Below are 23,938 nucleotides of genomic sequence, written 5' to 3' on the forward strand. Positions count from 1 at the left end.
TGTTTATTTTCTGGAAACCACAGTTCAGAAATGACAAAGACCGTTACTCATTTGCCACACCTGCCCATCAGCTGTTCATTCGGAAACCATTTCCAACACTTGGCATGAGGCTGCCACCTATTTTTAGTAACGACAATGACCAGCCGCATACGGTGCGCGATTTGCGAGCAGGTAGATTGTAAATCTATTGTTTATTATGTTTAATCCCAGACATTTGTAATTACTCTAGCTGCCACAAATACCGCAACTGAAAAACATTTACCATGCCTTGGAAGTACCCACAAAAAAACAAAACGCAAACGCGTTGCCAATCCTACAGTGGAATTTGCCGGCTTCGGTTGTTGCACAACAGGAACACGATCTTCTACAGTCTGTTAGAAAGCTACGGTTTGATGCCACCTATATTGAGGAAGTGCGGGTGATGCCCAGTAAAGGACGCACTGCAGCTAAAGTGGAGTTTCAGTTAGAACCCGAAGCCTTTACATCACAATTGCTGCAAGTGGAAGTGCCAACAACAACGGCAACGACCGTCTCAGCAAAGGAACACATAGTTGTAGAGTATAGTTCGCCGAATATAGCGAAACCGTTTCATGTAGGCCACCTTCGATCTACCATTATTGGCAACGTTTTGGCCAATTTACATACACATTTGGGTTACCGCACCACACGCCTCAATTATCTTGGCGATTGGGGCACACAGTTTGGTTTATTGGCGCTGGGCGTCCAGATGAGCAATGTAAGCGATGCAGAGATGCGCTCGGCACCCATCGAGACGCTTTATAAAGCATATGTAAAGGCTAACAAAGCAGCCGAGTCGGACGACCAAGTTTCTCAACGGGCTCGGGACATTTTCGCCAGTTTAGAAGCGGGCGAGGATGCTGCAATGGTCAGCCAGTGGCATGAGTATCGTCGCTATACAATAGAAGAGCTTACGCGTGTATACGAACGCTTGGGAGTGCATTTCGATAGCTATGAATGGGAGTCGCAGTACTCGCAAGGACAAATCAGTGATGTGCTGAAGCAGCTAAGGACCGCAAATTTGCTGCAACGTGAAAAAGATGGACGTGAGATTGTGGTGGTGGATAACCGTCGTGTGCCCATCATTAAAAGCGATGGCACCACTTTGTATCTAGCGCGTGATATTGCTGCCTTGGTGGAGCGCCATTCCCGTTTACAATTTTCACGCATGCTGTATGTAGTGGACAATGGACAAGCGGATCATTTCAATGCGCTTTTCAAAACGGCAACTGCGCTCGACAACAACTTAAGCTTGGAAAAGCTGCAACATGTAAAATTTGGACGCATTCACGGTATGAGCACACGGAAAGGTCAGGCAATCTTTCTGCGAGACGTGCTAGACGAGGCGCGCGATGTAATGCGGGAGAAACGCAGCGCCAGCGAAAGTATGTGATTGGTAAGGCTCCTCATCCATATACAATTTTAAATGAATTTTTGTTTTGCAGCTACCAAGATCAATAGCTTGTGGGATGATGATCGTGTTTGTGATATTCTAGGTGTCTCGGCGGTGCTCATAAATGTGCTAAAGCAGCGTCGTCAGCGTGATCATGAATTCAACTGGCAGCATGCTCTACAGGTGAATGGAGACACGGGCATAAAGCTACAATATACGCACTGCCGATTGCACAGTTTGTTGACAAACTTTGGGCACATACAGCTGGCGGATATTAAGCCCAGTTGGTCCTACTTTGCGCAGGAACCGCACGCCGTGGATTTGCTGTACGAGTTGGCACGCTTTGAACAGTGTGTGTGGCAGTCACAACAGCAACTTGAAGCTTGCGTGCTGGTCAACTATCTGTTTGGCTTGTGGTTCGTATCTACATTTTTTAAAGCTTCAACCACCTCTAATCTCTTTGATTTTTCTTCAGTAACTCCACCAGTCGCGCCTTAAAGCATTTACCAGTCAAACAGGAGACTGATAGTCACAAACAGACTCAACGGCTCCTACTATTCAATGCCGCCAAGCGCACACTCAAACAGGGAATGGAGCTCCTCAGTCTACAGCCCTTAAACCAAATGTAAAGTCTCAACTGTTAAATTGTACTTATAGTTTATTTGCTATATCTTTTTGTTATAATTCAACATTTGCAAAATGCACATAACGCAAGGTTCGTTGTAATTCACAGACGTGCCGCCTAGCGTTTCTTCCACGTGTATTTGCGGCGTGCGCCTTCCTGTCCGAACTTCTTGCGCTCGCGTCGACGGTAGTCACGTGTCAGTAAACCGGCTGCAATATACACGCAAAGAGAAGGCAATTAGTTCCAATAAGAGTATTTGTCACATTTATCTATTGTTTATGCAGTGGAACAAGAACATTATTCAGCAAATTATTTGCCTGTCTGACCACAGCATCGCAACGGTCCCAAATAACATTATCTTCATTTCTTGAATAGAATGTATTCATAACATACATTAAAGAATAGAAAGTCACTTTGAAAAATAAAATTACAAATTGATGCGATTTTATTTTATACTTTATGCATTTATGTTTTATGTTTACTTCATTTTCGGTCCGATTGATTTATAAAATTTGTTCCCTTTATTAGGATAAGACTACTATAAGTCTTAAACTTTTAAATTATTAAACAGCAAATGAAAAATAAATATTGGGTTTAATTTGAAAGGTAAAAAAAAAATAAATGTAGATGTTTATAATTTAAATATATTTGCATAAAAACAGTTTTTTGTCGAATATCTAATGGGTATTCATGCGGACTATTTATTTTAAAGACTACTAGAATTTGAATTTTTGTATGGCTTGGAGTTTGGAGGCCGTTGTGCCACAGTGGGGGTTTTTATACACTACTTACCTAAACGCATTGACTCAATCATCTCTTGATCAACAAAACTGCGCAAACTCATTGCAATACCCCAACGTATGGCGCCCGACTGACCGGATGAACCCCCGCCCGCCACATTGGCCTCGACATCGACTTTGCCCAGCAATCCGCTAAATTGGAGTGGGAATAGCAGCTTGAAAAGATAAAAAGTTGAAATATATTTTAAAATATAAAGAATTTCGTCAAAAATGTTTGGCAGTTTAAATTGTCAAATGCGCGCTTGCGGCATTCACTTATTTTTATTGTTTGAGGCTTTTTTTAGTTTGTATTTTGTTTTTTCACATAACGCAAAATGAAACTTAACAATTGATCAGCGAGAGAATTTCCTGTACACAACATGACAGACACAATAGATAATGGCAAAATCGTTAAGCAAATTAAATGCCAACGGCCACCAACTGCAACAAATTGTTGCATGCAATTAGCATCGTCAGTTGTTAGTGTGAAAAGTCTGCGATTTGTGGGTGTGATGTAAATTTTAACGTTAAAACATACCCACACATACACACACTCGCAAACAACACATCACAACCAAATTACAGCCCTGAGGAGTTGCGACGGATGCACGCGCTACTGTTAACTAACAGCAATTAAACAGATGCTGTAACTTTACAGCTGATTCTTATAAGACTCTTATATAGGCCTTATAATCTTATAATTATTTAAAATTGTGAGAAATTTATAAAATTTTTCCAAATTATTTCTAGATAAACTAAATGCAGCTGGAAAACTTGTTACATTTGTCACATTTGATATAAGAGTGAACTAAAACGAACAAATCTGCCTCACAGCAGAGGCTGTTTATGTTAGCCACCTTGTGCGTGCAAGGTGTCTGTTTAAGCCAACTTTGCTGTTATCGCTCCGCCGTCTACACTGGCCCAAACCGGTGCTAATTTATGGACTAGGAAGCACCAATTGAGACAAGCTTGTTATCGCTTTATTGCAATTTATATAATGTGCAAACTATTGACAATTTTTAAACAGACATACATACATAAATACATTTGCATGTACATATCTATATTGCTGACTGGCATTCATAAAAGTCAAAGCTTAGACAAATAATGTCAGTTGAGGACTATTCTTGATCCCCGTCGGCTACAAACTTGAGCGATTCTCAGCATGGATCCGGAAGCCGTTGCTACCTTATTCTCACCGAAAATAATTTCCCGTTGGGCAGATTAGTTAATAAATCGGGGGTTAGGAATTCTGTTTGCCGTCTGATGTATTATACAAGTAATGGTGTTGATTTACACTTTTAAAACAGTCAAAGCGATATTTTTGGTTGACTTGGTTGTTTAGGAAAATTATATCGAGCTAAGAGCAGAAATAAACGTAATTTGCTGTGCAAAATTATACTCGAATTTCTTTAGCTCTAAAAACGCTAGTTAACTAATAAGGGGAGTTACGCACACTTAAAAGTCTTTACATTTCTTACAACATGCCAATATGTTAAAAAAAACTTCCACTACCATTCAGATAAATTTTTTTATATCAAACATTCACATTCAAAATATAATCTTAAAATAGATCGCTTGCCCCACATCATTAAGCCGCCAAATTTGGAACCTTTGAAGCGGCAATGTCATTTGTAAATAAAATGTAAATATGTATGTATATTCATAAATAAATTTGAATTTTTGCGCTTCTGACGCCAGTTCTAGAGTCAAAGTCCGTCCGTTACCTTTATTTTTTTGATTTTTAAAGAGTAAACAACAGAACGTATATTTTCTGTTTTTTTATTTGTATTTTTGTTGTTGTTTTTTGGCACAATGCGTGGGAAACGCCTGCACAATATGGTCTAAAGCACACAAACAATAAACGTTATGATTAAAAAACAATAAACATAATAATAAAAGCACAAACACACACACACACACACACACACACACACACATTGAAAGAGTTTCGCCCGATTTGGCAGAAATGAACAAAAATAACGAATAAATGCCTGCCACTCGACAATCAATCACAGAAAGTTTGAAAGAATTTTGATTTGTCTGCTTGTGTGTGTGTGTGAGTGAGTGTACCTGTAATTTGTTTAAACAAATAGCCAGATGACTTCACGCGACACGCAACAACAACAATTATAATGGCTAACATGGGATATAAACATTTGCAGCACAAGCAACTCTTAATTGAATCTGCGAACAATTAATGCTAAAGACATGGAACTTAATTTTTGGGCACAAAAATAGAAACAGTATTGTGCATGTGTGCGGTTGTGTGTGTGTGAGAGAGTACACTTAAACCAATATATGCCAAGACACCTAACAGTATAGAACCTATTAAAAAGATGAAATTGAAAAGATTTTTCTCATTTTTTCTGAGCATCTATTTACTAACTTATTGTATGCATTTTGTTCTTTTTGTTATGAAATTAGAAGAATTGTAGGTTAGATTTTTTTTTGCAATTCTTTACCTATAATTTAGGTTCTTTTATTTATATATTCATATGTTTAATTCTTCGTTTAGTTCTAACTACGCTGCTTGCTTTAAGAACAAATAACTTATTGCATAGTCGTACGAGCGATGCTAACTCTATATAATTTGGCCGGTTTTGAATAATAATCTGATTGCTTTAAAGCTGAGAACCTAGTTGGCTAGACAAACTCATATGCCTTTATCGATTCTGCTGCTGCATGGGCGTTAAAAGTACTATTTGATTAGAAGCACTTTGATAACAAATTAAAACTGTAGGGGTTCAGAGTAAAAGCTGAGAAAATCCTTTGGTTTCTCAACATCTGAATACAAAATTCGAATCGAAGTAAACGAAATGGTTGCTCTTTTCTGAGTGCAGATATTTAGAACTGGTTTACCAGATATCTTTGCTAGTGCTTGTGTATAGATACATACATATGTATGTATGTGTGTACATTAGTAGTTAGACAGCGAGGCAGACAGACACACACAACAAATGCTGAAGATTTTTCTTTGGCAAGCCGCTTAAATATTTAGATTTACAAATTCGATGACGACAAAAAAAAAAAAAAAAAATGCCGCGCATTTAACGCCGTTGGCATCGACGCTTCAAGAAAGTATATACCCGTACTTAGGCAGAAGAGGCGTCACATTTGATTATGATTTAAATGAATTTTATAGTTTGCTTTGCACTTTTCCATAAACACAAATAAAGAAAAGATCAGCGCTTGTTTCGTCGTCGTCGTCGTCGTCTTGAGCCGTGCCGATGATACAGATGATAAAGTCTGGCCATACATCTGTCCATAGTATGTAGTAGTATGTATGTATATGCATACATATATAAATATGTATAGTATAAATACTAAGTATACATCATCTTTCATTTGCGCGCTCGTCGCAAGTTTAGTCGCAAAGCCGCTGCCGCCTTTTGTGGCATAGAATTTTTCGGCTCAGTTCTTTTTATCAGTCGTTCAACGGCATCGTTTTGCGCATCAAGTCGCGGAAAATTTCTTATCTAGAACCCAAGTTTTCCCACTCAGATAAGAGTTGCATAAAAATGTTGCAAAATGTCGCGTACGTTTCGTTGCCGAGGGCGCATTGGCCGTGCTAAGCGTGCAAAGTACAATTTTCGAACCAAAATATGGTATACTATATTTTAAAAACGACGAAAACTACAGGAACAACTTAAAGATCCTATGGTGTGTTTGTGCGCTGTGCGATCAATTAATTTACGGATCATGGACTTTAAGATATCTGTGGAACTTTTCAAACACTCCTGTGTCGACCAGTTTAATGAACTTTGAAATTAAATTTTGGCACGCGTATTAGTAACAGGTTCATTGAACTCATCTGATGGTTTAGGAATGCCTAAATCAGCATTTGAGTTGTGGGGAGGACTTGAAAGTATGGCAACTAGCAAAAATAGTAGAGATTGGAGACGACGAAAAGAGTCAAAGAGTATTCTTACTGATGAATCGTTAGCGACAGGACTAATCCACAATCTATCGCTCAATTTGCTTTGATTCGGTGGTTTTTTATTCCATCGAAATAGTAAACATTCGTTGAATTTATTTTCATATTAGTCTTTTATTCTTTCCTCTTTAAAAATTGCATTCCAAAATTTAAAAACTACAAATTCAATTTTTGTAAAAAATGCAAGCAAAAAAAAAACGTTCCTATTTGGGGAACATTTCGAAATTGAGGAACAACAACTTTCCATCTACAAATACAATCGCTCTTTGGATTAAAACAAGATCAATATTGAATTCGCAAGCATATAATCTTTTCAAACTGCAAATATATGTGCGGGACATCCAAAAACTGTGGCAAAACAATTGCAGTACCATAAAGTAGAATCGGCTGGTGTGCTTTAAAACATACTTGTATAGAAGTTCTCCCCAGTAGTCTACTACAATATTGACAGAGTTATCTTTTGAAACTGCAAAAACACTTACATACTATATGTGCGGGACCTTCGAAAACTGTGGGAAACCACTACCCTTCTGTTATAAAACATTCACAAGTTAATCCCATAACACATTTTAGAACACGCGCAAGTACAGCGGGGCATTAAGAGAGAACGAAATACTACGAATTCTACTCTAAATCTAAATAAAAGCTGACGTTATAGCTAAATAGCGACGACAATAACAAACTGTGGGCATTCATGAATAACAATTGAGAATAGTATTTTTGATGTCTTTTTTCGTCTTCTTCTTTTTCGTGTTTAACAAAAAAATAAAAATGCATTATCCTTTAATTTGTATAATTCTCTTGTGTGTGTGTGGAAATTCAATTACAGCATGTAAATATATGTATATGGATATACAGTACATACAAGTATATGTAGTCGTTGTAAGACGTAATACCAGAGAAGTGCAATGCGACCGAATGCCTGCTTGCCTGGGTGGTTGGTTGCTTGCCTGCTTCCTCAGGTTCAAGGGCATTATGAAAGCATATACACACATATACACATACACAGACGCAGTTGCCTTCGCTTTAGACCGCACATAATATACAAACTACACACACTATATACATGCATACATATACTATATAAGATCTTCAGCATAGGCCAAACAACAAAGGCGTGCGCGAAAAATTCAAATTGATTTAAATTATAATTGAATGAAGCAAAATGAAGCGCGCACATACACACATACATATATACACCAACAGTCAAGAAAATATAACGCATGTCCAGAAAGTACGATCAAAGAAGGAAATCAAACAAATACACTTATGTACATATATCTACTTGTAAAGAAAAGTATGTACCTAACGAATATGTATTTGCAATTTCTTCTTCTTCTCCGCACTCTTCATGGGCAAAAGGTATTGCTTGCTGGTTTCAAAATGGCGGCAAAAATGGCGAGCCGCGCCACCGTTTCGACCTGCAAGCATTTTTATTTTTAGCATTATTGATAGCCCAATACTGGGTCTTATGTAAAAAGTCGCAAATTTTTGCATATTTTCAAGGCAACAACCACCACTACAACAACAATAAATAGGCCCACTAAATACGTTATTGTTGCTGGCTGTTATCGTCTAATAGGTGGGTGTGCTGTACAAATATTTACTTATTGTGTTAACCACTCGACGCCTGACTCTTGCACCCAGAGCCCAAGGCAACGAACAATGGGCTGGAATGTCTCAAAAGTTGGCTAAAAATTCAGTCATTACAATACATTTGATAATAGACGAAGTATTTGAGTGAAATTGTGAGTTAATCCAAAGATAAAGGGCAGTTACGCACACACTGATCTTTGGTGGCCGTCAACTCTTTTTGAAGTTTCATTATTTAGAAATAAACACCGAAACTTTGTTAAACTTGCTTCACCGAAATATTAATATTAATCTATAAAAACATAACTTTAAAAAAAGAACTGATATTTTGGCAAATTGAATTTATTCAAATTAATCACCTTTCGACTCAATACAACGATCAAGAAGCATTTTGAACGAGTGTTTTACGCCATGTTAGAATGGAATGGTGATACAAAGCTTTTGAGTGGCTTCGCCGTCCTTGCAGGCTTTACTTTCAGGGAAAAATTCAATATTCCGCACAGGTAATAGTCCCAAAAAATTTGGCGAATTTGGGGAGTGGTTGATAGAAGTCGACAGATCCGAATAGGAAACACCAACAAAAAGCACAGCATTAAACGTTTGGCCTTCGAATTGTCAAAACAATCTCCAAACAACCTTTATTTTCGGTTCTAGCTCGGCACTTTGATACTTGGTTTCATCGCAGGTCGCAATAAATACCAAAAAGTTTTTGAAGTTTTTTCTTCACCCCATAAGGCAACATAAGACTTGCAAATGTTGAATTCTAAGCAATTTTTTAAAAAATTGTCTGAGGTATTATTTTGTGTGTGATAGCTCGGTTTTTATTCACTCGATTATCATAAAAATGTTAAATATGGGATATTTTTTAAAAGTCCTGTTTATTTCGGATTGCATCTTGTATGTATATGTGGATTTAGTTAAAATAAATAAAAATTTGAAAGCAATTTAAGGATACAGGACTAACTACATTTGAAACACCGATAAAGTTTGTATAATTTATAAATTAATTGCAATTAAACAGTTACCTTTGATTATTAGAGTACTGTTAAGAGCTTTTAAATTCATTACAGGTTTGATAACGAATTTAAAAGTCACTTAACTTTTTAAAGATTTTAAAATCGGAAGCAATTTACTGTGGCAAACATAAATTCCACTAATTTTGTCGCTAAGTTGATGCAGTCTAACTTTTTGAGTTTAGGCCCCAATCTTGACCTTTAATCCCATGGTGCGGTTGCTGGCGAAGCTGCAAACTGGTTTTCCAGGCAAAGTTTTGTCAAATGACGCCAAGAATTTGATTAATTTGCCCAACATCAAGTTTTATGTGTGGTTGGTTGTGTTTGCTTTTTTGATTTTCTATTATATCTTATTATTATTGACTTGTTTTTGCGTAGCTTTGTTTACACTTTACTTTTAACTAATAAGTCAACACAGTTTGTGGTTTCTTAGGAAAGTTTGTTTTAATTTAGCAGTTGTTTTGGGCAACCGTTTCGTTAATTAAATATTGCCGTCAGCTGGTTTTATGATCATTTTTATATCGTCGTTTAGGTTTCGATTGGCTATTTTGTTTGTTTTCTACTCAAAATGCGAGCAAACAGGTACACCACATAGCGATTCGCTACTCAGATTTATGGATTCAGATGAACCAGCTAATTAAAAATATAGGGTACCACAGGTCTGTGAAAACGTGTCGCGTGATTCCAAAGCGTCAAAAAAAAAAAACAAGCTCCAATCTGCGGTTTTAGCAAGCGCAATGGTTCGTTAAAAAAAGCTACACGACAATTATCGCTATTAAGGCACTAGAACTTAGACAATTATACGACAAATTAAAGAATAAAGAATGAATGAGTGGAGAGAGCACACAGAAAATGCTGGCAAAAGGCTGGGGAAACAGAAGCCAACAGATTTCGTCGTAAAATAGTTATGGAATAGTTAAAATAAAGCCTGCTCTTTACATAATTTGATAGCACAGATAAAACAATTAGGTAAACAATAACAGACAAGTGGCAAAATAATAAATACACAATGCAGAAAATGTACTTTACTCTTAGAAAGTCTCAAGTGGCGATATCAGACATCACAACTGAGATATAGTACCATATAGTATTAGTATGTATATACTTACTAAGTGTGCAAGCTTTGGAATCTTCTCAACAGACAATCACTTAAAAATTAGTTTCGGATTGTTTGCTTGTTTGTTAATCTTTTGAAAAATTGTTGAGCTGATTTGCAGTTTTGCTAAAAGTTAATGAGTTGACTATATTTGGGACACAGAGTGTTAAGATTTCATTTGTCTTCAATTTCTTATTAAGCAGCACATTTATAATAACATTTTCGTTAGTTTACTAAAACGATCTTCAATGTATTTACGAACTTTATCTTCAAATAAACGAAAGAATATCCAACCCCCAGCTCGTTCGCTGATATAACTTTTAAACAAAGAGAGTAAACAAAATAGGCAGAAAAAGAAAGTATATATTTGTTTACCGCTATAAAAATATAAACAAATTCCCCACAAATATAGTACCAGTGTGTGATTTGAGCAGGAACAGTACTTAAATTTCCAAAAATGTTGTTGATGTTAGGTAAACATAAGGCGTTCTCTGCTGACATATGAATATTGATTTAACCAAACAATTGCAAAATTTTGAAGGATGATGCCGCCACTTAACTCAACTCGCCACTATTTTGGCCATTCTAATCAAACACCTAATTGGTAATACCAACAATACTTGACGAAAAAGATATTTTCTGGAATAGAAATATTTGGAAATTGCGATAGCTTCAGCCAACAATCAATTTTGGCTGGAAATCCAATTATTCAGAAAATGCATTAAGGTATTTCATTTGAATTGTTCACAATTTATTAGGCGTACAAAAATTTATCTTGATAATTGAAATTCTACACATTGGGGAAATTGAAATTACAGTTTAAAAAATTTTCGGGAACATAAAGCTTTTCAAAATAACTAGGTGTTTATCCCTTCAAGCTACAAATATTCAAATGTAGAAATTGTAAAATTCGATTATTAATTGACTTCTATAAATCACACAGTCATAGAAAAATAAAATACGCACTCATTTAAAAGCCTGTACAAAGAGCTTTATCAACGAAATTATTTGATTGGGGCTCTTTTAGACTTATATAAGTAGTACTAGTACCTACTCGATATTATTTCTTTATGAAGAAGAAAGAACATTTTGGCTCAGAGGCATATTTTGGAATCTACTTCGTCATTATAAATCGTCGATAAATCCTATCAGAAACGTTGCACCCGTTTTGAAAATGAAAAAAATTCGATATTAATTTTAAACTATTGGATTGTGAAATTTGAACACTAGTAGATACTATTATCTAATGTAATCTACTACCATCCTACTAACTAGATAGTTTATAAGTAACATAAGCAATTTGGAATTGAGAATGTAATGGTGTTCTAAAGTTATTATTTCTTATTAAGCTCGAATTCATACAAAACGCAAATATTAAATTAGAGTTATTAAAATTTCAATATGCATTTGCTGGGTGAATCAATTCTATTATAAATCCCGAAATATTAGAGCCTTATGTATCAAAACTTGTTATAAATATTACTCAAGTAGTAGAACAAATTTGAAGTCCATGTGCATTTTCTCATCTATCCCTCATCTATATTTATAGCTAAGTACTGTTAGTTAAATAGGCACATAGCTTTATAGCCTAGTACCTATAAACTGAGAGTTTTAGTAGTGACACTTTAAAGATGATAATGAAAAATGTTACGCATAAAGAACAAATAGTTAGTGGCACGTGTAACACTAAATTATAGCAATGTGTTCTTATCCTCGAAGTTTCTCAATATTTCAGCTTATTCATAAAAGTCGATTAACTACGAAATTGTCATATAAATTTGGAGCCTTTTTTATTTTGGACGCAATAATATATTAAAATATTCCATGCTATTCAAATTTATTTATTTAGCTCTGAACTGTAATATATCATTGTCTACACTTCGGGTCTCTTATCTGAGTAGGTATCAAGAACAAGAGCCACAGGTTAGGCACCAAACAAACCAGAAGAAAAGCTCTACCACTACGCTTGTTCAAAACCGACCGATATACTTGGTATACAAATTATCCAGTAGCTCTTTTAGATAAGACCCCAAAACAGCTGACTGGATTTGAACTATCTATTACTGGTTGAACGTACGCCTAGAGTTTTATCTCAGAGCTATGTCTGATGCTGTTTATGTCTTATCTTAGATCTGTACACAACGTCAAGTTGGTTGATAAGCTCCCAATTCTGCCGCAGTTAGCGCGTGGATAGTCTTTATTCTAACCAATTGCTGCCCAGAGAAAGTACGTAGCCAGAGACTATAGTACTCGTAGATTCAAGAAAAGTGACGCAAAAGTTAATATTTGCGCAGATATCTGCTTTAAAACGAAAGCCAAGGGGCTTAGACAACCTATTTCAGCTATATTGGTGGACGAATTCAGTTCTCTCGACAGACGCGGCCTCAGATCGATCAAGTGTGAGAAAAGCGTTAACATATTTGATTTCAATTTAAATTAAAGTGCAAACAAGTGTTTAGATAATCAGCGAATCAATCATGCATAAATATAAATTGTAATGCCAACCAACATCAATATTATCTTTACAGTTAAAAACGAAAATGCCATTGCGAACTGGTATTGAGCTCTAAAAATTTTGGCAAACACTGCTGCGAGAAATATTGGAAAGTTCTGCTTGTCGCACTATTATCGTCGTTTTTTGTCACAGCTTTTAAAAGAACTTGCTTGGATTTGTACAACAAGTACAACAACAACAACTGCTGGCAATCAAATGCGCATATTTGCGCGTTTCTTTTGTAATTACAACAACAACTTAAACTTCAACTACAGATAAAAGTAAACGTTGCCTTGATCGTCTCTCGGTCTACGTTTTAGTCTTCGTCTTCGCGTTCGTCTCCACCCCCCCACCCCTACCCCTCTGTCAACACCAATATGGAGAATCTGGGCTATAAGGAGGGCAGCACGAAGCCGCGGCGCATGACACGTTCCATCAGCGTCGTTACAAAGATCGAAGCCGAACAGCCGTTGAATGAAAATAATGCAAATAACCGGTAAGTAGTGCCAATGCAACTTTTTTGGTGTCAATTTTTCGAGTATGTTGTCGAATCGCAGTCGCGACAAACTCAAAGAAAAAGCAATACATTGAAGAAAACAAAAACGCAACGAAATGCATTTAAAAAATGTCACAACAACAACAAAGAAAAACATGAAGCGACCTCAATCTTAAGGAAAAATGTAGAAAACGGGATTATCTGCTTCATTTTGATGAAATAAACACTAATTTTCGTAAAAATGTTTAGATATTCAATCATGTTTAAAAAAAAATACAAGTGATAATTTCAATCTTAGTATAATCTTGACATATCTCCATTATGAAATAAATTTAAACTAGCGAGAGCTGCCTTCTTAGCTTCTATAGTGTATGAAATGGAGATGTTCATAGAGATGAAATAGAACTGTTCCCTAACCGCTTGAAGATAAAACTGAGCAAAGCTTAGTATTGATTAATTAGTAACAAATATACATTATAGTACAAGCGAAAAACAAATTAAGTTGCATAGAAGTGGGAGAAACCCCCACAGGGGGTTCATACATGCAAACATTTTTGTTGTTACATCTACTGTGACAAAATCTATAAGCTCTTTCTCTCGTTAAACATTTAATCTTCAGCTGATTGTGAACTCTGTAAGCCAATTTTTGTCTTTTTGGCTAGCTGATGTTCTTCTTTAACAATTAAATAAGTACGAAGCGCATTGCGGCGGTTCCAACTGGAATTGCTTATAGTAGTTAACCAATGAGCACGAACAATAAATAAATACCTGAACAGAGATATTTAATGCATATTAAATCATAAATTCCACAGCGTAATAGAGAAGTTCAATTCATTTCCACAGCTATACAAAATCAATCTCCGAAATAATTCTCACGTTCGTTTCAGTTTCTAGCCCTTTACTTTTTGCAGATTCACGGCTTTGATTTTTTGTTATTGTGTAACACTTCGATAAGCAGAATAAAGATATAATTATTGTGATTATAAAAGCAAATGAGCATGCTAGAAAATAATTTTGTTAACAAAAGCATTTTATTACAAAAATAATTACGTTCACTTCATTACTCTGCGATATCAAATTGTTGATTGTACTCTTTAACATAACAAATTTTTCTGTATTGTTGGATTTGTTTGGAATGTGATCTATGTAGAAGCGTGATTACAATTGGCACCTACTCTGTTTTCATGATGTCATTTGTGAATACATACTATATATAGTCGGTCTATTTATAAAAGGTGGTGATTATAAAGAAGGACTCAGATGCCAACATTTTTTTAACACTTATTGTACAAATTATGCGGGGTTTTCAACGAAATTTGAGTAAGAGCTAAAAATAGTAAAGTTTAGATTTAGATATATTTAATACCAACCCGTTAATTGGAATATTCGTTGGCTTTAAATTGTAGGCTCTGTTATCCATAGCAAACATTTAGGAGAATTATAAAAATATGGAAATATGGCGGATAAAATAATCTTCAAAGAAATCGTCTGAGTAAAACAATAAATAATATTGTTGGTCGAATAAAACTGGGCATTAGAACATTGAAATTAAAGACAATAAAATCAAAGAATACGATATCAACACTAGTTTTTGAATTTTTTAAATCTCTTTATAAGCAACCCATAGTAGCACATTAATAATATATGAATAACGCTAACATTATTTAGACTTAATTTTGAATCAAGAAAGATTATATTTTTCGAAAAATACATAATTATGACTATTGAGTTTAATCCGTATTAGTTCTTCTGATCAATTACTAGTATATAGGAATAAATCCGGTTTTTTCTAATAAGCAGTGTGGCTTTAATCACTTAGTAATAGAAAAAATCCACTTAATAGCTCACAGCGCATCCACATCCTAACAGATGATAGTCCTTTCTCTCTTTTTTCTCTCTATCTGTTTCTCTCATTCCATTTTTTTCTATGCCATCATCCAGCTATATTGCTTGACAAAATGTGAGAAAGAAAGTTATCATCTTTCTCTGTCTCCTTCGATGGGATCGTTTTCTGTTCAGCTCCATGAAGTCTATAGGACATTACATAATATTTGAAACTTGCTCTCATCCTAGCTGCCCAGTTAAATGGGCTAAATATCTACTGTCGATCACCTGTTGGCCTCTGACTCTGACTGAAAGTGTTTCAGTTTTGTAGTTTTTTTTTTTTTTTTTTTTGGCAAGTGAGATTTTCGCGCTCGGACGCCTCTGTGCCTGCTTCGGCTCTCTCAGTTGGTGCGGCTGACTCTCTTGATCTGACGCCCGCTCAGATATTTATGTTTATTTGCCACCATCGAGTCGACGATTGCCAGCTTGGGGCTTCAAACTGGGAACCGCTCTTACGGTTATTTTTCGTGTTCAGTCGGTTTTGAAACAACAATGCAGACGGACGCGTTAGTCGCTAGTTAAAAAGGTAAAACGCGTTCGTAGTCGCTGTCGTTGTCGTAGTCGAGCGTCACAGCAACAACAACAACAAAGCTAACAAAAAATCGAGAACCCAAACGACAACAGCAACATTAGCGACAACAAAACGGAAGCGAAAAATTCGCGTTTTTCACACAACATTTTTGCATTTTCCGTTCCGCTGTTAAATAATTGTTCGAGAGCTACAAAAGGCGTCCATTGTAAGCCACTTGGCCCGTTTGTTAGCCGCTCCACCAATCAGTCAGTTGATCAATCTGTCAATCAGCGTGTGTGCATCTAATACACATACTATACATCATATGAGTGTGCGACTTTTTTTTGGAAATGAAATTAGAAATTGAAAATAGCTCATTAGCGAACTGGCATCATCCGTGGATTTGGCTGCAAACTGTGTACGTTCGTAGACTGAATGGAATACATACATATATTAGTTCGTTTATCGTATATAGTACATACATAAGTATCTAACAACAGTCAGAGTTACATCTTGACCAAACAGAATTGAGAATTTCAAAAATTATGCAAATCAAATGCCACACACACAACGAACTTACACAACAAGTGCACCGAAGTCGTCGTGCTTTGATAGGCATGCAAAATTTGGCCATGGAATGCATTTAAGAGATCGACAAATACTATACTATATCAGTATACTATTCTAGGCATTTCTAGGCATGTCTGAACAATACCTCAACCATGGGAACTACAGCCCACACAAAGAAAAGAAATGCCGGCACAAACGCATTGACAATGTACTTGAAAAAGTGACGACTTGTTTCGTTTGTTTCTTTTATTGTTTTACTCAAGCCAACATTTCATTAAAATTAAAGTGAATAAAAAACGAGTAAATAAAGAAATAAATAAAATATAAATGAGGAAAACACTACTCACAGACAAAGTTCGTAAAACGTTAAAACTCGCTAACTGGGCACAACTTGAAAGAATTATGTATTTAAATTTATGCATGTTAAGCGTATGAACTATAGTTTCAGTTTCAGTGTCAGTTCAACAACAAACTATAAAAACAACAACCACACAACAACTACAATACACATACTTTGTAGTTTTATAACACAATGAACGGAGAAAAGAATAACTTAGCATACGTGGCATATTTGAAAAAATGAATTGATTGGCACTATGTTTTAACATTTATTTGTTAGTGAAAAAATAAACCCCGCATCATGTTCTACTATTAGTGTGTAGTAACAATTTCTGAAATATAAATAAATAAATATGCCCTTGTGTAAAAATATGAGTAAAGCTCCGTCACTTCTTTTTTTCTTATGAATGTTCTGTAGTTCGTTAGTTATTAATCTATACGGACCACTGAGTCGTCTTCAATTATTAATAATTAATACTTCAAATATAATAATAAATAAAATGTAACTTGTCACTTTTTAAAAGAAATACATTTGTATTGGCGACTCGAAATTTAACTTTTAATGCACATCGATGGAATATGAACCCTTGAAATATTGAAATAAATAAAATAGTAATAGATTATCACTGCACTTTTTCCGATTACTTTTCAAAAGTAATACGATTGAAACTCCGACTTGCTATAAATATAGTGCTCCCGTTTCCGAACCAAATTACAATCGTTAAATAAATAAGTGTATAAAATTGATTTAACATATAAACACGGAAGTCAAGTAGTATGATGAAATAAATAAGTGCTAAATTTTCATTAATTTAAATTGAAAATAACTTAGAATAAAAATAATAAAAAAAAACGTCTCAAATTTTATAAAAAATTGAAATCAATAAAAATTTGCTTCACTATCTAAAATAAACGAACGCCTATAAATCTACAAAATATCTTAAATATTTAAATAAAAATTACTTCTAATAATGAATTAATGCTTGTGAAACCGCGTTTCGGAAACAGGAACAGCTAGCAATTTTGATTCCGAAAAATTAAATCGAAATCGGAAACGTGAACGTGAACAGATCTGATAGCATTGCAAAGATTTCTACTTCTTCAAATATGTTGAGAATCAATAGAGATTTTCGTACTGAATCATGGTTATGTAAAGATAGTAGAAATCCCGAACCACGTTAAATAATATTGACAGATATTATTATGAAGTAATATAGTATTTATTTATTTATTTTTAGAACTGTACCGTCATGCCCAATTAATGCTCATGCTTGGCATATTTTGTTTTTTTAGTATGGTTATTAAAACGTCGATGCAGCCACAACTTGTGCATTTCTAAATGTTTTCATTCTGAGAAACACTCATGGCTCTAAAAAACATTTTAGCGAACAAACAAGTGGTTGGGGTTGTAAAAACTGTTTAGGCTGATTACTTAATCAGCTAATACTCGTTTAAAAGTTGGACAACTGTTTTCAAGTAAATGAATAGCTGACTAATCGCAAACCCCTTTCTTTCTGTTCTGTTCTGTTCTCTTCCTTCCCCCATGCCCCTCTCCATGTAAATATGTGCAGCTTTAAATCGATACCACCCAATCTGATGGTGCGATGGCGCAACAACACTGATGCCATGATCGAAGCTCAGTACCCGACAACTGGTGAATTCGAATACATGGAGTGCGGACCATCACCGCCGGCGGAGAGTGCGCCGAGCATGTACGATAGCTTCGAGGAGCCGACGAGCGAGCTGAGTGTCCAAATATGCAACGACACGCTGCGAATAAGTCTGATCGATCAGATGAAAAGTTCGGCAGGTCGTGTGCGCTTCCTCGAGGACATCGAACAGGGCAACGTGGTGGCGGAGAACGTGAAGACACATTTCGAATCCGCCTCGAAATTGGAGAAGAATTTAAGCTACTTGTGGGCGGCATTCCTGAAACGTTGGGACCTGCTCGAGAGTCTATTGGAGGCCGGTGCCGATTTACATTTTTGCGATCAAAATGGCATTTCGGCTCTCCATCTGGGAGCCTTTAGTGGCTGTTTGGCCACATTGGGCCTATTGGTTGGCAAAGGATTAAATGTAAACCTACAGTCCAAATGCTATACGCCCCTGCATTGTGCAGCCTTTGGCAATGCCGCGGAGGCGGCCAAGTTTTTGATAAATAATGGCGCCGACATCACCATGGATACGAGCAAGCCCAACTGTGAGGAGAGTCTCCTGCACTGTTCGGTGCGTTCCAATGCCCTCGAATGTCTACAGCTGTTCATCAGCGAGGGCGCCGACGTCAACTCGCTCAAGCCGAATGGCACCAATGCCATACACTTGGCCGCAGATCTGGGAAATTTGCAGTGCCTGGAGGCACTCCTGAATGCGCCCAATGCCGACCCCAATGTACGCATCTGTATACGAGAGAAAGAATCTACAGCTCTTCACCTGGCAGCCGACGAAGGCAATGTGGAGTGTGTGGATCTCTTATTATCGAAGGGTGCCGATGCAACGCTGAAGAACCATCGAGGATTTACGCCCCTTCACTTGGCAGCGCGCACCTCCAGTCTGGAATGTGTTGAGTCGCTTCTGCGCAATGGAAATGCGAATGCCAATGCCGAGGATTTCGATTTGCGAACTCCCCTGCATGCGGCGGTGGGAAAATCGGAAAATGCCTATGACATCATGGAGATCCTCATACAGTGGGGTGCCAATGTAAATCACAAGGATACTTATGGCTTTACAGCGCTCCATTTGGCCGCCCTCGATGGCCTCGTACAGTGCGTCGAGATGCTCATTTTCCATGGTGCCGATGTCACTACGAAATCGAAGAAAGGCACATCCGCTCTGAACGTAATCACACGAAAGACGCCCGCTTCAGTGGCCATGATAAGACAGAAATTGGATGCCGCTATTACGCTGCATCACTCACAGGTGAGCTTACGAACCAATCCCCTGGGAAATTCTCCTGTTTATTTTATTTTAGTTTTTTTACGTTCCCCATTTTATTTCTGAAAATATTTTTTTCTAACTGCTTGAGTATACCTTTATAAATTCTAAAGCCTCAGTCTTAAATGATGCCTCCTAGATGAGACAAATACTCTCTGTATAATTGAATTGGAGCTACCCTTGTCACCTTGTATGGAGCTCAAAATTTGGGTACAAAAGAGCACACTATGGCCATAGTGCTCTTCTTTTCTGCTTCTTGCAATATATTTTTGTCATTTCAAGACAAATTCTCCACTGTCTTGCACTAAAGTAGAAGTGGAGTTGCAATAATATATTCTATAATCTTTTCTACCAATTGATCAAAACTGAAATCTATTAAGCTGTTCCATAATGGCCCGTTTAAGGAATGAAAAATATAATCTTCGAAAACAGATATTGTGTAATTTTTAAAATTTCTAATCTATGTAATAATTGTTTGTGGATTCATTTAATCGTTTCAGGATCCCGTCAATCGTGAGGTTGAACTAGAGTTGGATTTTCGTCAGCTGTTGCAGCATTGTCATCCGCGCGAGATAAGCTATCTGAACACGTTTGTGGACGAGGGTCAGAAGGAAATTCTAGAGCATCCACTATGTTCCTCATTTCTGTATATCAAATGGGGCAAGATACGCAAATACTATATAGGACGACTGATCTTTTGCTTTAGCTTTGTGCTCTTTCTGACGCTCTATGTGCTGACGGCATTGGCGCATAATTGCTATAATGGGAGCAAGGACGATAATACGACCATTCAAGCTCAGGAATTGTGTCAGAAACAATCAATTCTCGGTGATATGTTGCGCAATAATCCGTTTGTGATGGAAATGCAGTGGTGGGTGCTGGTGGCCATCACCATAGTCGAGATATTTCGGAAACTCTACGGGATAACGGGCTACTCATCGTTTAAGCATTATGTTACCCAAGTAGAGAATATTATGGAGTGGTTTGTGATCACGAGCGTTTTTATAATATCATACATCTATACGAAGCAGACCTACACCTTTCAAAATCATATAGGAGCCTTTGCCGTGCTGCTGGGATGGACCAATTTGATGTTAATGATTGGACAGCTGCCCGTCTTCGATGTCTATGTGGCGATGTACACTCGAGTCCAGGGTGAATTCGCCAAATTATTTATGGCCTACTCGTGTATGCTGATTGGATTCACGATTAGCTTTTGTGTCATATTTCCATCGTCCTCCTCGTTTGCTAATCCCTTTATGGGCTTTATCACAGTGCTAGTTATGATGATAGGAGAGCAGGACCTTTCGTTGCTCATCAACGATCCCGATGGCAAGGATCCGCCGTTTCTGCTGGAGGTCAGCGCACAGATTACCTTTGTGCTGTTTTTGCTGTTTGTCACCATCATTCTGATGAATCTATTGGTGGGCATTGCGGTGCACGATATACAGGGACTAAAAAAGACGGCTGGACTCTCCAAGTTGGTGCGTCAGACGAAGCTGATATCGTACATTGAGTCAGCGCTGTTCAATGGATATTTGCCCACCTGGCTACGCAATCTATTGCATTATACGGCTCTGGTGTCGCCGCAAGCTTATCGTGTGGTGCTTTGTGTGAAACCCCTGAATCCCAGTGAGAAGCGCCTGCCGCGTGACATATTAATGAAGGCCTATGAGGTGGGGAAAATGCGCAAACATTTCGGACACACGGTCTCCTCCAAAAATCCCGCAGAGAACTATTTACAGTATAAGAATCAGTACAACAACAACAATGGGAGCAGTGCGTACGTGCTGCCAGGAGAGGATCCTGAGATCACACAATTCACAACATTGACAAACAAAATCGATGAGAACGCGGATCGCATTGAGGTTCTCACCCAGGAAATACAGGAGCTGAAACAAGCCCTCATATCACAGCAGCAACAGGCGAGCAAAGTTATTGATAAACTATTGATTGTAATATCCAATCAGCAGAAGAATAATTTGCGAAAATAGTGCATTAAGAAAGTGAATAGCATTTAGAGCTCTGAAGTCTAAGAGAAACTGATATTATACTATATACCACATACTTCTACATATATTTATACAAACAAGAAAAAGATAATGTGCATTTGGTGCAAGCGAAAAATTGATCGAAATTAGAATAATAGACATTTTCTACAAGACTAGCACATAAGAAATTGAAAAAGATTAATGATATTAGCAGCGTTGTAGTTAAAACAAATTGATATTGAAATTCATATGTGGCGCACTATGCATACCTACTACATATATATAGCTATCTAATCAATCCAACAAATGTATATTTAGTAGTAAAAGTTGTAGTTACGCTCGAGGCGAGCAGTTAGCATGGAAGCCGACGAGCTTGGTTTGTTTGTGGCGTTATAGGCTGTGTTTTGTTGTTTGGCGTTGTCGTTAGAAGCGTTTAAATGATAATTTATAAATTTATATGCTTTAAAATAAATAATATTGTTATACCTTTGAAATGCGATGAACTGTGCATTTGTATTGAACATTTCAAAGGGTCATTCAAAATTTGGTCACGGCTCTTACAGCACAACTTAATAAGATCAGCAGAATGAAGCGCTGTGGCTTGGAGAACGGATTTCACAAAATTCTGATTGAAAACCAGATACATTTGGTTAATAGTAGATACAACGATAGTCTATCTCAGCATCCTAATCCAACAACGCTAGCTCCTCTAAGAATAAGACATTTGGACATACTTCTATCTGCCTGTTACATACTTTGCGCCAACCATGTATACTCTTTTTACCCTGCGGGTACAGGCTATGAAAAGGGTCTATACTATGAAGAGAAATGACCAGAACGGAAATTAGGTATAACTGCAGAAAGCAATAAAGCAATTCTACAATAAAACATGCGATAAAGAAGACAAGATCGATTGACACTCATTTTATCCACAGAGACTAAATAAAGGTAGGGTATTTTTTAAGCTCACCTGCTCTCTGCACTGTTCCACATCGAAGTATGATATATCTTTGCCATTGATGTTTATTTTTCCAGTTCCCGGCATACGTACGGTAACGTCAGCTCTTGCCGTTTTACGCAAGCACTCTATAAAAAGTGATAATTAATTAGTACCCAATATTTAACAATTCACACTTTCGCACTCACCATATGTGGTAATATATTGGCGTCCCTGTTCATCGATCTTTGGTTTGGGAACTTCGAGCTGCTTGGATTGATCGATCAGGGGCTTTAAGTAGCGCTCAATAAAGTTTTTACTCTTATATGAAAAGGGTGATGCAATTAAACGCTCCATGCTAGATACAAAGTTCGAATACTCAATATCGGCTATTGTCTCCACTAATTTAACTTCCAGTTGATCTTTGGGCAGCATTTGAAAACCGGCCATTTCACTAGAATAAGGAATATATGTTAATGTTGAAAATGGTTGTTACATAAGTTATTTTAACATACATCTTTTGATTTTCATCCGGTTTATTTCCGCGTCGTAGCATACGTTCTTCTAAATCGTAAAGCTTATTGGTCTCTTCGACAATGTCCTAAGCAAATAGATTATTCAGTTTTTCTGGCTGCAGCTACAGAAAAATGTACATACGTGCAAGAGCTGAAAGAAGTTCGGCTTCCCTGTGTAGAACATGGAGTGAAAAGGTCGACCAGTCTCATCGAATTCGGCTGCTTTGCGCGCTGGAAAAACCTCATCCGGACTTTTCATGGCGGGACGTGCACGTTTGTCAAACAAACCAGATGGAAACAAGTACGAGATGGCATCCTAAAGGAACATACATATACTATATTAGTAATTGAAGGAATGATACGCCAATAGATACTCACATCGATGTCTTGCTGGGTGAAGGTCTCCGGATCAGCACCCATCATATTTGCTAAATGGCGTTTTCCAATTTGAAAATCCAGATCCTGTGTCTTCATGAACTCGTCATTTTCCCGTGCACGTTCCAAATATGCCTTCATCGCCTTGCTTACTTTTTGTTTTTGCACTGCTGCCGGCGCAGCATGAACCGTCACTTGGTTACAATAAGGCTGGAGCGCCAAAGGTTATGCAAACGCATGTGAAGGTAAACATTCGCATTTAATATGTTACGCAAATTTTATCAATGATTTAATAACTTACCGCCTGGGTAGTAGACGTGGCATTGATTCTGCAAGCATTTTGCAGTAGATTTATGTTATTTTTTATTAAATTTAGGCCCAAAACACGCAATGCCATGATATTGTACTGCACACGGCATGAAATGAAGGCAGGAACAGCTG

General features: G+C 37.0%; 3 protein-coding genes across 5 annotated transcripts; 2 read left to right on the forward strand and 1 right to left on the reverse strand.

Moving 5' to 3' along the window:
• The first annotated feature begins 33 nt into the window (after nt 1-33).
• On the forward strand, nt 34-2,484 carry LOC115623344 (probable arginine--tRNA ligase, mitochondrial). 2 transcript variants are annotated; one of them, XM_030517622.1, is made up of 5 exons: nt 34-171; nt 230-1,403; nt 1,464-1,827; nt 1,887-2,036; nt 2,145-2,484. In XM_030517622.1, the coding sequence occupies exons 1-5, from the start codon at nt 136-138 to the stop codon at nt 2,155-2,157; spliced, it is 1,737 nt and encodes a 578-aa protein (XP_030373482.1). In that variant the 5' UTR covers nt 34-135; the 3' UTR covers nt 2,158-2,484. The 2 variants fall into 2 exon arrangements, with proteins under 2 accessions (XP_030373482.1, XP_030373483.1); XM_030517623.1 differs by having other exon boundaries at nt 1,887-2,484.
• Nucleotides 2,052-23,919, reverse strand: LOC115623346 (28S ribosomal protein S9, mitochondrial). Its single transcript, XM_030517624.1, has 8 exons — nt 23,799-23,919; nt 23,501-23,707; nt 23,265-23,438; nt 23,123-23,208; nt 22,817-23,061; nt 22,641-22,756; nt 2,829-2,991; nt 2,052-2,245 (listed from the first exon to the last, which is right to left on the reverse strand). The coding sequence occupies exons 1-8, from the start codon at nt 23,892-23,894 to the stop codon at nt 2,154-2,156; spliced, it is 1,179 nt and encodes a 392-aa protein (XP_030373484.1). The 5' UTR covers nt 23,895-23,919; the 3' UTR covers nt 2,052-2,153.
• LOC115623343 (transient receptor potential channel pyrexia) lies at nt 13,326-22,164 on the forward strand. 2 transcript variants are annotated; one of them, XM_030517620.1, is made up of 3 exons: nt 13,326-13,444; nt 18,320-19,664; nt 20,180-22,164. In XM_030517620.1, exons 1-3 carry the CDS (start codon nt 13,326-13,328, stop codon nt 21,671-21,673), a joined length of 2,958 nt encoding a protein of 985 aa, XP_030373480.1. In that variant the 3' UTR covers nt 21,674-22,164. The 2 variants fall into 2 exon arrangements, with proteins under 2 accessions (XP_030373480.1, XP_030373481.1); XM_030517621.1 differs by lacking the exon at nt 13,326-13,444 and adding an exon at nt 15,915-16,257.
• Nucleotides 23,920-23,938: the final 19 nt, after the last annotated feature.

The sequence above is a fragment of the Scaptodrosophila lebanonensis genome, unplaced genomic scaffold (genome assembly GCF_003285725.1).
Source record: "Scaptodrosophila lebanonensis strain 11010-0011.00,11010-0021.00 unplaced genomic scaffold, SlebRS2 tig00000053-arrow-pilon, whole genome shotgun sequence".
In the NCBI taxonomy this organism is placed as follows: domain Eukaryota; kingdom Metazoa; phylum Arthropoda; class Insecta; order Diptera; family Drosophilidae; genus Scaptodrosophila; species Scaptodrosophila lebanonensis.